Source organism: Sinohyriopsis cumingii, chromosome 8, assembly GCF_028554795.1.
Source record: "Sinohyriopsis cumingii isolate HCF-2022 chromosome 8, ASM2855479v2, whole genome shotgun sequence".
In the NCBI taxonomy this organism is placed as follows: Eukaryota; Metazoa; Mollusca; class Bivalvia; order Unionida; family Unionidae; genus Sinohyriopsis; species Sinohyriopsis cumingii.
This window is the reverse complement of record NC_142968.1, coordinates 60,673,805-60,687,900: the sequence shown is the minus strand read 5'-3', so window position 1 is coordinate 60,687,900 and position 14,096 is coordinate 60,673,805. Positions and strand designations below refer to the sequence as shown.

At 36.1% G+C, this 14,096-nt stretch overlaps 2 protein-coding genes across 9 annotated transcripts in view; one reads left to right on the top strand and one right to left on the bottom strand.

Annotated features, from left to right (window-relative positions):
- LOC149793651 (uncharacterized) overlaps positions 1 to 14,096 on the bottom strand; it is a 163,382-nt gene that overhangs the window by 117,373 nt on the left and 31,913 nt on the right. The gene's annotated exons all lie outside the window — the stretch shown is intronic.
- LOC149793652 (uncharacterized) overlaps positions 1 to 14,096 on the top strand; it is a 143,361-nt gene that overhangs the window by 125,918 nt on the left and 3,347 nt on the right. For all 4 annotated transcript variants that reach the window (XM_089967631.1, XM_089967629.1, XM_089967630.1 and 1 more), the window contains 2 exons: positions 5,189 to 5,296; positions 7,976 to 8,023. In XM_089967631.1, coding sequence (XP_089823757.1) covers positions 5,189 to 5,296; positions 7,976 to 8,023 — 156 coding nt within the window. The remainder of the gene's footprint in view (positions 1 to 5,188; positions 5,297 to 7,975; positions 8,024 to 14,096) is intronic.

Here is a 14,096-nt window from a genome sequence, read left to right as displayed (position 1 = left end):
GCCTTCTAGCAGCAGTTTGTAGGCTGAACCACAGAGCATCATAATAGCTGCCTGAGTGAGAACTTCTTGAGTTATTTACATGCTGTCTACATTTTCTGTATCAATTCTGTTCCATGCAAACTATGCAATTTAATGTAAAAAAAATTTTGTAAACACTTACCAATGTTTTGTGCCACTCATTTCCACCAACAAGTACATATAATCCACAGGAATCAATGTTTATATTCACATATTTATAATAAAAAAATATATCTCAATGTTATGTGTTTAAAATGTATATTAGATTACTTTTCTCACCACTATTTTGCACACCAATGTGTCCACTATTTTATTGCAGATCTGGTAATTTATTATGATACTGCCTGAAGCATGTAAAAAGAAATATATTTCCCTTGCATTTTCTTCTAAAATAAATGCTGGCCCTAAAACTGCTGTAAAGTCGTCCACATTTTACCAGTCTCACATATTCCAACCAGATTTGACTGTTTCGCGTTTCAGATAAATCTGAAATGTCAGGTGTCGAAACAGGACTTATACTAATGTCCAATTCTACATCTTGAATCTAGTTAAAATCAATATCATCACTTTCAAATACTTCAAAACTTCCATCAGAACTGGCATCAGAATACATGAATGTTGACATTTTGTTTTACTGTCACCACTGACCTCGTTTTTAATAGAATTTTCCGCTTATATACTGTTAAACTACTAAGAGAATATGTTCATCATTTTATGTAAGGACTATTTTCATTGGCTAAATATTATAAAAGAGAACGGATGTTTATAATTTCATCCAATACAAAGCTTTAATATGAAACGTGTATATGCATATCTGGGGTTTCCCAACCCTTGGCCGGAAACGCATGTATGAGCCAGCCGGGACAGTGAGAGTATTATTAGCAGCTTGTATATGCATCTCTGGGGTTACAAGGCTATTTTTAAGGTCGCATATATGTGTTAGCAGAAGGTAAAGAGTTAATAAATACAAATTAAATAATTTTTTTATCAATTGAAATTTGTGTTCTATTTCTATCTTTAGTTCCTTTTAAGTATAATCGCCATAAATCCAATGTGTCTTCTTGATATTAAACGTAAAATGCGTCAATCTACCATAACAGCTATGTCCGCAGGTCTTTCTCTGAGAACCTAATTAAGTGCCGACCGTGTTTTGATAACAGACTTTTGGAAGTACTTGTTGTATTGTTGCACTGAATTAAAAGTTGGCCTCTTTGTATTATCACGTTAATTATGTCTTTTGAATCAAATAAAGGAGGTGGAATAAAAGAAACGTTAAAAGGAAAGAAAATCCAACAAACTTAAAATCTAGAGGCCCCGGTTGTATGTCGGGTGAACACACTTCATTTGACAGCGTTTCCCTTTATGCACATTTGTGCGTCAGTGACACACGCTGGAGAAAATTGATGCATGTATTTTGTTGCTGTACATTTTTTTGACGCAAAGGATTTTCATAACGTGATCAGGATTTATATAATACCCAAATGCATTGGATAGCATCGTAAATACTTTGAGCATAGGCACTGACTCAGGTTCCCCTCACTGTTTGCTCCCTGCCTTGCGCTCCTCTATTCGTATAGCAGAGTGCAATGCAGGGAACATATGAAACCATGAACCAAACTAGCATAGGCAATGTTATGACAGAGTAGCTCCCCCATATCTCACGAGCTCTCACGCGATTTCCATCGAGCTCAGCAAGCTGTCATCTAGATGTTTAAGCTCAATGCTTGTTACACTAGAAAGTGATCTCCAGATTAAAACATCGTGCACTAAACGTGATTAGCGAAAAAAGTGAAAGAAGCAGAATATTAACTATGGACCTAACTTTAATGAAAAATGGAGCTAATAATTCCCTTGACTGGAATATGGCACATACATTAGGATTACATGTGTGACTTCTGATCCAATGATTGCAAAGACTGCAAAAGTGAATAATCCTTTCATGGCAGGGTTTAAGAATTTTACAAAATCTGCCCTTGTTTGTCACAAGATATCTAGAGATCACATTATCACACAAAACATTCTTTCACAACAACGAAATTAGTGAGACAATTGCATTTATTGGATTACAAAGGTAGGCGGTCAATGTAGATTTTGTTGGTTTTTAACTTGCTGCAATAAAAGAAAGATCTTAAAGTTCAAGTACAACTTATTAGAAAGAAGATTAATCATTAGCCATTTTGATTTTTGGACAAATGTGTGACATTTTATGACAGGCTGTAAATTAACTGCCATTTGGTTAAAAAGATTTAATTGGCTTTTTGTATTGGTTTTTGAGATGTATTGTGTTGGCCTATAATATTGCTACAAAAAGATTATAAGAAGACTGTTAAAAGTATGATTTAAACTAAGAAAAATGAATTAATAAAATTATTGTTTGAATGGACAATGCATTTGTTTGTTAATTGTGCATGTTGGTTTATTTGTATTTTAGAGAGAGAGAGAGAGAGAATGTTGTGCAAGTTGCATTATCAGATTTCAAGCTGAAAAAGTATGGGTGAGATGAAAATTTATCAGTACATTTTTGACCCACACATTTTTTATTTGACCCTACAGTCCTGACACCAAAGGGGGTTATTTTACCCTCAATTGTACACCCTTGGGGGATACACTGATTAGTGAATATAAGGCAGCGCTAACACAGTCAAGTTTTCAAAGTGTCCCTCCACCAGATCATGCCCTCATCAGTCTGACTTTGTCAAGTGCTGAGACCAGTTTCTCACTCACTGATACCAAAATATAATCTCTCATGCATTTTGTGGATTTTGTCAAAGACTCCTTATGAACCACTGAGTGAAGCTTCCTTTGAGAATCTTACCTTTAAAACTGCATTCCTGCTCTCCTGAGCAGTTACTATTGAGCCCAAAGAGAAAATTGCTTGCTCTTGTGCACCAAAGACTGATGGAAAAAGGAGAAAGTAATGTGTGACCAACAAAGCAAAGCTTTCACAATATTCTCAAGTGCAGAATGATTAAGATAGGCTCAGGAAGTAGTGATAGCCACAGCTTCATAGACTTCAATTCTCATGAAAGAAAGGTCCTTCTCAGTGATGGACTGATAAGCTCTATTGATAGTGAATCAATCTACATGGAAATGCTGGATGCTGAAATTTTAGTGACACCATTATTAGGTAGGATGAGATGCTTCTGACACTTCCTTCTGCCTTGTGCCGTGGTCAAATAGAACTATAAGACCCAAACTAGACAAAGAAGTCTACCTGATCATCCCTTGTGCAAATATGACCTAGACTGGTGGTCTTGCTAGGGTATGGTACTACTGGAGGCAGCTGATTCTTTGCCAAAAGTCCAGGTTTGCAAAGGAGAGAAACTGGTTTGTAATTACCAATGAACCAAACAAAACCGTTTACCACTGATAAGTGATGGAGTTAAATCTGTACTGCTTTTTGTTCTAGGTGCTCTAAAACTTTCCATAACTGCAGAGAGGAATTTTGAGCTTGAATGAGGGGACTTTGTCCCAGAAGAGGTAAGCATGGTACAAATGCCAATTGCTTACAAAACCAAAGCTGTGACTCTAAACCAAGTATACATGAATATGGGATGGAGTAATACACATCTGACCTGCTTAGAATATCTCTTGACTATATTCATCCTGTCTAAGAAATATATCATCATATAAATGGTTACATCGTTTTTGCAAATCATGATATATGTTTGAGTCAGATCATCATGACGATATTGTATAGTAAGGGTTCAGTCTAGGTAGCAAGGTGTAAGACAACTTTAAAAGGGCACAATTCAAAAACCAAGCCTTGTTTGTCACACCGTTTCCTTGAAGCCCATGACAGGGTAAGATTCTGAAGATTGGTATGGTTTAAAATTTTCTCTGCTAGCTAAAAACAATCCAAGGATGCTAAAGGAAAATTCAGGAAAACTCAAGAGCAAGAGAGATATGCTAATCCTTTCAACAAATGTACATACAAGAGAATAAGCCATTCTTAAAGTATACTGCAAATAAAATAAAAAAAACTGATCTTGAAAAGTTTACTTTACATGTATAGAAAAGGTAAACATATCAGGATCAGGATCCATAAACAGCATCAATTATGCAGTGCCAGAGACAGAGAGCATTCAGAATAAACAGATACCATGACTGTAAACTGATGGAAATGATTATGGATATTTTCTGTGAGTGAAGAGTCACCCTGATTTTACCAATCTGCAAAGACAACCAAAGTTTAAAAATGATCCCAACAGCAACATGGCCTTATTATTACTGCCCGTTTTGTACAAAATGGTTTGAAAAATGTTTACCTAATAGATTTAATAATGGTACAAAACGAACAAAATGCAATGATATCTAAATGCCCAAGAGCAGAGAATCTTTAGCAGGATTCAAACAGAATTCTGAATGATAAATTTATGAAACTCGTTGAATAATATTCTTCTTTTGCTTGCAAGGCTCACAAAAGATGGACATCATTCAACTCTTTGAACAAATTCAGTATTACATAATTACCTATTTGAGTTCCATGTAACTGCTGTACACAGTATCCTTGTCATACTCAAATGTACGAGAATGATAAGGACATTCTGTACAGGTCATAACTGTCACTTTTTTATTTCATCTTAATTTTACAACTACTACTAAAACTGCTGTGACCACATTTTTGACTATTATTCTTACCATCAAATCAGCCCAGATCAGCTCCTTAAATGTTCTTGGGCAAGGCACTTTACTGCCACTGCCTTGATACTAAAAGACCTGCTTGTGATCCTGTGCCATAAAATATCAAAGCCAACCAAACTATTGCACATATGAACTTTGAAACATTTGCGTATCTGATCTTCTTCATGGAAACTATGGGGTGATAGTCAAGAATGAGATCCCTCTAGCAAATTTTGACCACAGGGTAATGTAATTACAACATATTGTAAATCACCAACAGCTGGTTATGAGGGCCATTTTGGCAACATATGCCTAAATCGGACAGATGAAACATTATCACAATATCTCTGTACATCACACTAAAGTATGGGGGTATTATTTTATATCTTCACAACCTTTGTGTCAATATCCCCACAAAAATCAGAATTTGTTTTAGGCACTAACGTTTCTTACTCATACTGAGATTCTGCTGAATACAGAAGATTTTTGGCATTAGAAATGCATATTCTTCATAATCATAAGTGTCTTTACATTTTTTTTCACACAGAAACAAAGAAACTGAAAACAGAGCTTCACTTCATCACAGAATTGAGAGAAAAACAACACAAATACTCATCTGAGATGACAAAGGTGAAATGCAGTGATTTCAAGGACTGTAAGTTGCAACTGTTTTGTGTACATAATGTAACTGTTGCATTTGCCCAAACTGATGCCATTATGAAAGTTTTCACTGCCTGCTGTATTTGCTGTGAATGATGTGTTAGTTTTGTTGAAGCAGATATTATATATTATTAACTTTAAGTATTTTATCTCTTATGAATGTTTTCTTTTTTAAAAATCACTATTAAGAATCATTATTATGTGTCATTATCAATTATTTTCATTTATTTAAATAACATTATTGGCTATATGATTACATTTTCAAGAGCGAGGTACATGTAACATATTTTTGGAATATGTTCATAAGAAAGTTTATACAAGTAGTTTAAAGTAAATGATAATAAACTGGAAAAGTGTTACCTAACAGAAGGCCTTCCTGGCAAATATTTTCCTATAAAAAATGATACTTGAGAGTACATTTATGATAGGAAAACCAATTTAAGTTTCAAGAACAAAGTTATTTCTGATTTTCTTTTCTTTCAGTTCATAACAAATATATTTCATAAAGTTTAAAACCACTAAATGAGTATCAGAGAAAAGAAAGGACTTGTATGAACCATGATTGGTTATATACATGTATACAATGTGTGTGTGTGTGTGTCTATTTTATGCAGATTATATTTCATGGCAGCCTTTAAAGTAACAATGGATTTTAAAATCTAGATTGAAACATTCTCCAAAAGGGTCACTAGATCAATCCATTCCATGTTAATGAAAGGGCCATAATGTTGATTTAATATTATACAAGACCATTTTTTATTTAGGGACAATTCTACCATAAGAAGTAAGATTCAAATCTAAGAAATTTAATCAGAACATTAGGTTGTAATACTGTAGATTGCTGTCCAAATGGATAAATATGACCAAATTCTAGCTCTACTGGTTATAGGTCAGAGGAGCTTAAGGGATGGCATGTTATCAATCATTCTACATGGAGAACTGCTATGAAACTGTAAACACACATTCATGCCAAGGTCTAGCTGATTGTAAATGAAAATGGTTTATTTATTTAATACAACAGCTGCAATATCCAACTTGAAAATTTTATTTCTGCTACTATATATGGCATATCATTATCAGGATTCATGGTTAAAATGATCTTCTTATGATGTTTATTTGTTAATAAATGCAAATTGCTTCAATCTGACATTTAAGAAATAACATATCATGGGTTCCCACCAAAAGATACACTATTATGTCATCTAGCAGGTTCTAAATAAAAACAGTGACAATCCGACTTTCAACATTGCTGCCACCATGACCATATTCAAATTTCTGCTATAAGATCTCCTCCTGGAAGAAAAGTCACATCGACATATGGTTTTCAATGACTTTTTACGATATCTCGTTGAGTCTAAATGAAAATGGTACCAGTCTGAAAGCTGTTATGGCAACCATGACAGCTATGTTGAGAAGCTTGTTATTGCTATTTATCATAAGGGGAAAATCTTATCAACATGGGGTCTTAGCCAGAATCTTGTTGGTCCTAAATGAAAATGGTGCCAATCTGACCGCTAACGTGGCCGATGTCATGGACATCTTCAAAATTTGTTTATGTTACTAAGTACTAACTTGGGCCTAAATGAAAATAATGTTGACCTGAAATCAATTTTGGCTACCATGTGATCACTAGATAAGTAGTGTATTGCTACTGCTCATAAATGGATGGTCATTTTGAATGCGTTTTCACCAAAAGACTTCTTATCGTCATTGCGATATCACATGAATTGATGACCATATCAACATAAGGTTGATAGGAAAAAATGTTTTATGCCTGGTTGGGCACATGAAAATGATACTGATTTTAAGTCCAATATGGACACAGTACCATCTTGAAATGTTGTTATTCCTCAAGAATATCATATATAGCTTCAACACTTTGATATAAAGGAAAAACAGTCTTATACTGCTCCAGGAAATTCATTTTGACCATTACATTACACCGTGTTTCCCTTTACCCTCGTCTGTGCATCAGAGACCCACACATTTGTTATCTGACCACCAGTTTAACACCAGGTTTGTTTTTGCTCAATCTGACCTCAGGTATGACACCATGAGGATTTTTTAAACTCTCAGTCTTAGGGGATATACTGATGTACATGCATTTGTATTTAGAAATATGATTAGCAATAATACAGCAGTGAATTTTGAGTAAGCCTATATTCCCATCTGAGACTCACCCACAAATTTAAACAGAAAAACAGTTTATGTTGTTGTTGTGCAAAACCCCCAAATTTGGTTCACAAGAGAATAAATGAATTTAATTAACCCTTTATTAACACTTGTCATTTTATAAAGTTTTTTCATAGTAACATCTCATATTAACGAACCTAACTGGCAAATTATCTTGTTTGTTAATTCATATTGTACTTATCTATCCTTGAAATGGGGCAATTTATTCTACTCTGAAACACATAAAGCAGGACCTTTGCATTACTTTGATACTTTTAAAGGCAAAATCTTGACCTTCATAAAATGCCTAATTTCACGTCTTTAATATTTGCTGTTACAAAATGATCATTTTCAGTTCCTTGCTGCTAGCTTCACTCAACTTTGTAGCCTGCCATTGACCAGAGTCCGAATATAGTTACATGATAGTTTGTCCCAACAGTGACAGCACAGTATAGAGTAATAACTGCATAATTTGATAAATGTCTTTCTTTTTTCAATACAGATGATACAGATACATCGGACACATCTGACTTTGAAGATGCTTCATCAGGTTTGTGAGTTAATGTTTTATATCCTTTAGTGTAAATATGCAAGGGAATATTAAAATATATGACCATAAAATGGGACTAATTTTTCCTGTATAACAAGACCTACACATTAGGTATGACAAAAGGTAATCTATTTATCTACTGCCTGATTTCAGGTCTTTTAATTTTACTGCAATAAATAAATGAGTTTTAGTTCTTCACTGTCAATTCTTATTCAAATCTGTATCCTCCTGTTGAGTGTCAAAGATGGACACATGATGGTTTATCTCAACAATGAAAATGTATGTATACAATGTATAGTGGGACTGCAAGGCAGGGAAGGCTTAACTCAACAACGAAAATGTATGTATACAATATATAGTGGGACTGCAAGGCAGGGAAGGCTTAACTCAACAACGAAAAATGTATGTATACAATGTAAAGTGGGACTGCAAGGCAGGGAAGGCTTAACTCAACAACGAAAATGTATGTACACAATGTATAGTGGGACTGCAAGGCAGGGAAGGCTTAACTCAACAATGAAAATGTATAGTGGGTGCAAGGCACGGAAAGAGCTATGCACTTTGCAACAATGAAGAGTCAGAAAGTGCCTTATTTACCACAAAATGATTGCTTCCTAAATGACAATATCGTACAAAGAGTCACAAGTCTGTTATGTACTTAATTTATTCATCCTGATATGCACTACTCATTGCTTTATTAAAACCAAATAATGGCATATCACAATTTTCTGCATAAATAGTTTATCTTGAGATAATGACATAATAAATTTGCCACATAAAGTTTCATTATATTATATTGACCGTTAATTGTTAACATGGAACATATTAATAAAACTTACATGTCTTTATGCATTGTAATTTGTCCTATAATAATAATACGGTTGTTATGGAAAAAATTAATAACAGGATCAGAAATATCATCAGTGTAAAATGCAGTAACCATGGCCCTTAAGAAATGCTACATAAAGAACAGGGGCCCCGAATGGCTGAGTGGTCTAAAGCGTTCTCCGTTACAGATCGTTTATGCTACGATGGACCCTCGTTAATTGCTTTAAATAATCACTCCTTGGCTCTCCACACTACATTGTGCTCTAGACTAAACGAACTGGGACTACATTCATCATTACCTAAATGTAAACAGAAGTGAAAAAAGAAACGTTTCAAAGCTGGCCAGTGTAGAACAGGAAGAAGAATTCCAGTTATCTCCCTTATTTCGGCTCAACAATTTAAAAAAAAAAATCGACCATTAATTTAGATAACCTAATTCAAATCCCTATTAATTCGTCAACCTTTGTGTCAACAATCCAGGAGATACCTCTGCGTATTGCATTATTTAATGCCCAGTCAATAGGACCACCAGAGAAGCACAAAGAAATAGTTAATTTTATCAACGACCAGAATACTGACCTATTTTTCCTGACAGAAACATGGCAGAAAATATCAGGTGATGAGCCCAAGTGTGTGGATCTAACACCCACTATTTACTCCATCAAGTTGTTCCCCCGTAACTCTCGCGGAGGTGAATTGCTGTCATCACAAAGAACACCATAATGAAACGTCTTAACAACACCACAACATTCGATTTCGACCACACATCATTTGAACTAGTCCAAACCATACTCACACTGGAGCAAAGGTCAATCCATTTTTTTCTGCCCATACCTCCCTCCTCCTAGTAGAAAACACAAGCTGGCTGGCTATCTTTTTGGAGCAGTTTCCGAATCTCCTGGACTATGGAAATTCGATAGGTGGCAACCTGGTTATTCCTAGAGATTTCAACTTTCACTCTGACTGTCCCAGAAACCCAAATACATCAAAACTCATAGATTCCATTAATGTTTTCAACCTGAAACAGTCAGTTAACCAACCCACCCAAAAATACGGTCATATTTTAGACTGGATTCTTCATAGACCTGATGATAACATTCTACGGTCCTCCCTGGTATCCCATGACCTTGCATCAGATCACCTCTGCATTATATGCCATCTTGACGTATCGGTCCCTAACCCTCCACCTGCTACTAAAAGAAACCTCCGTATGATAACCCATTACCTCATACAACCGTCTTTGGATGTCTCTACAAAAGTCGCATCGAAGCGACTTTTGACGCTTCTACAAAAGTCCCATAGAAGCGCCTTTTGACGTCTGCTGTAAACATCAGCCATTTTAAGCCGGTTTTCGTAGCGCCACCTTCGGGGAAAACCCCTTATTAGATACTACATTCATTTCTGTGAATGACAATTACGTCAGATCACGTGGTCACTGTTTATGTACTGGTCGATATCTGCTATTTAAAGTAACTGGGTCGTAATCTCCACTCTCCAAAATGGCGGTCGCGGATTTCATTCAGTACTTACGAAGTTTTCATGATTAGAATCACAACTATGAAAGATTCAATAACCTATTTAAAGGCTCTGATATTGATATAGGCTGCAATTAGTTTTTATAAATTATCAAATTTAGATGACTTAGTGATGTAGACACAGATGAAAAACTTGTAAATTTCGAGTATGAGAAATGGCAGCTCTACGGTTGGTCACACGGCCTCACTGACATGACGGTGAACGAATTCTCTCCAGATTTTAAAGCACATAACAAATTCTTCTGTGATAAATAATTACACAGCTATAACAATCGGACTTTACTCTTAAATTGTTCCACATGCAATAGATGTGTACCAAAAATGTAAAATGGTTAAAATTGCTGTTAAACGTAACATACACTACATTGCTTAATAGTTCACAGGCAAGCTATGCGTATGCGGTCGACTAGGTAACCTGTGTTCTATGTATAGCGAGCTGCACTTGGTCACTATGCTCTATGAGGTAATGGGATAAATAGAACCAAACTAATGCACAACATCCAAGCTAACTTAACAACTTGCTTACCTCCTACCGCAGAACAACTCGTTAACTGCCTGCGTTCATTGCTTTACAAACATGCACCAGCTACCAAGTGCAGAGTATCAATTCAAAAGTGTTCTCCAAGGTATAGCAGTGTTAGGGACCAGCTTCGCACTGCTAAAAGAGACCGCCATAAAGCTGAGAGGCTTTGGCTTTCCACCAAACTCACTAATCATAAGCAAATCTATGAAGCCTCTAAAAAGAACGTCACAAATATAGTCCATGCAGCGAAATCAGCCCACTACACTACTAAAATCATGGAAAGTTCCAGCTGCAAAGAGCTCTTCGAGATTACTAACAAGCTGATATCAAGGAACAAATCAACACCACTTCCAACTACCTTCTCTCCAGTCAACCTTCCAGACATGTTTGCAAATTTCTTCCATGACAAAGTACAAACCATTAGAGATAAGCTTCACACCACAATTTCAACTGACTCGTCGTCACCATACATTTGGGATAGAGAATTTGAGTGGCAACCATTAGCAGCATTTGAACCTGTCTCTATGGATTTCGTACATACAATCGTGACGAATAGTGCACCAAAGTCATGTGAACTTGATCCAGTTCCAACATCACTGCTGCTTGAGTGCTTAGATCCAGTATTGCCTTCACTAACTGATGTTATTAATACCTCTCTCTCATCCGGGGAATTCCCATCATTTTTCAAAACTGCCATTGTAAAGCCTCTGCTGAAAAAACCAACACTAGACCATAACGATTTAAAGAACTACCGCCCAGTTTCTAATCTCCCATTCATATCAAAAGTCTTAGAAAAGTTTGTTCTATCCCAGCTTGTATCTCATCTAAATTCAAAGTCTTTTTAGCAATGTAAAATCTGCATGTCGCCCTTGCCACAGTACTGAAACTACTCTTCTAAAAGTAGTTAATGACATTCTCTCTGCATGAATAGCGGAAGGATTACAGTCCTCAACCTCCTTGATTTGTCTGCAGCATTTGACACAATAGATCATGATATATTACTTCACCGTCTGCAGCATGTATTTGGCATTCATGATACAGCCTTACTGTGGTTCAAGTCCTACTTGGTCAACAGGACACAAATTGTATCTGCAAATGGAATACACTCCAGCCCAGTTGATCTATGTTGTGGTGTTCCACAGGGGTCTGTTCTTGGACCTGTTCTCTTCATTCTGTACAGAGTTGCTCTCAAGTGTCACAGATCATCATCCAGTGTCTCACCAACTGTACGCTGATGACACCCAAATATACAAATCTAGCCGACCAACTGAAGTTGATGCTACCATCCAAGGTATAGAGAGGTGCATTTCTGATGTGAAATGTAACAAGCTGCAGATGAATGATGATAAAACTGAGGCCATTCTGATCACAACACAAAGACTCTCATTCACATCCTTTACCTCAAACAATAAATATCAGCAGCACCAACATTAAATTCACACAATCAGTACCAAACCTATGTGTTACTCTGGACAGTACTGCACCAACATGTTGTAATGACCATGGCTAGAGTCACAATGACTTGGATATTTTCAGTCTTTGCTTCTATTAAGTTTGTTTCTATAAATATGGTGAATATGAATATGAATTAGACAGTACTCGCACATTGCACCAACATGTCATGAACATATGCAAGGCTGTGTATCTTGAGCTGAGACGCATCAGCTCAATTCACAAATATCTTTCAGTTGATGCCACTAAAACACCTGTGTGTTCATTAGTACTTTCAAGACTAGACTATTGTAACTCAATTATGTCTGGTTCATCTCAAAATCTGCTCCAGAAACTTCAAAAAGTACAAAACACTGCTGCTCGGATCATACTTAGAGTACCATGATCAGAGCATACCTCCCCGCTGCTCTGTATCCTACACTGGCTATCCATTCGATCCAGAATCAAACACAAAATTTGTTCTCTGTGCTACGTTTCACTGTCGGACCCTAGTCCAACATACCTATCTGACCTCACCCATGTGTACACACAAGCAAGATACTTATGCTCCTCTTCTGACAATCATATACTGATATTCCCACTATGATAACAAAGTCATATGGACAGCATTCTTTTGCATACCAGGGCTCAGCAATGTGGAATGAATTGCCCACTGAACTTAGACATAAATAAAGACACAGTGATCCCATTCAAGAGTGCTCTCAAAACTCACTTTTCGACTGCAAGAACTAACTTAAAGACCTATTAATGTTTCCTACCTTAAATATTCTTAGCGTGTTTAATGTTTTCTAATTTCATGGTGTTTGTTTTTTATAATCATATCATTATATATTTTTTGTCTGACAAGAGTGTTGTCAAATGTTGTAAAGCGCTTAGAGCTTCTAAAGATTAGGCGCTATACAAAGTCCTCATTATAATAATTATTATCTCACAGCGACATTTTTCAGCACACAATATGCTATGCATGGCGGCCAGTATTAATGGTGGAGGAAGAACCCGGGAAAACCCCCGAGAAGAACCACCGACCCACAAGAAGCTACTGGCAAGCTTTCTCACATACCCATATTGGCCAAATCCTGGAATCAAACCCACGCAGACAGGGGTGAGATGGCAGTGATCCGTAACAGAGATCGCTATAGACCACTCGGCCACTCGGGGCCCCTTTAGGGTTTGTATGTGACTTTGAAGATGCTAATATGTATGAACATTTAAATATAGAAGTAGGATGTAAGAATGATAAAAGTAGTATGGAAACAACCTCAGTGAGTACCCCATTGCATGATAACATACATATAATTGATATGAAACTAAATGCAAAAGGTTTCATTAATGACCTACCACTTTTACTAAGAGAATCAATATCATCTATATATCTCTATGCAGATGACATAACATTGTCAGACATTCAAAACACAAAGTATGAACTCGAAATTTCTTTATAGAATGCCTTAAACAAACTGGAAAACTGGTACATATGCAATGGCATGGCGGTAAATACTGGTAAAACTAAAATATTACTTTTCTCAACACCACAAAAAAGGAAAAATCTTGTTAGTGATGAAGTATGTCTGAAATGGAAGGATAAAAATTTGCAAATGGTCTGTCATGATAGACTACTTGGTGTTCTGGTAGATAATAACCTATCATGGACTTGACATATCAAACATATCAGTACAAAAGTCAATTCAAGTTTATGGCTTCTCAGTAGGATAAGACATTTTCTCCCTGAAAGGCA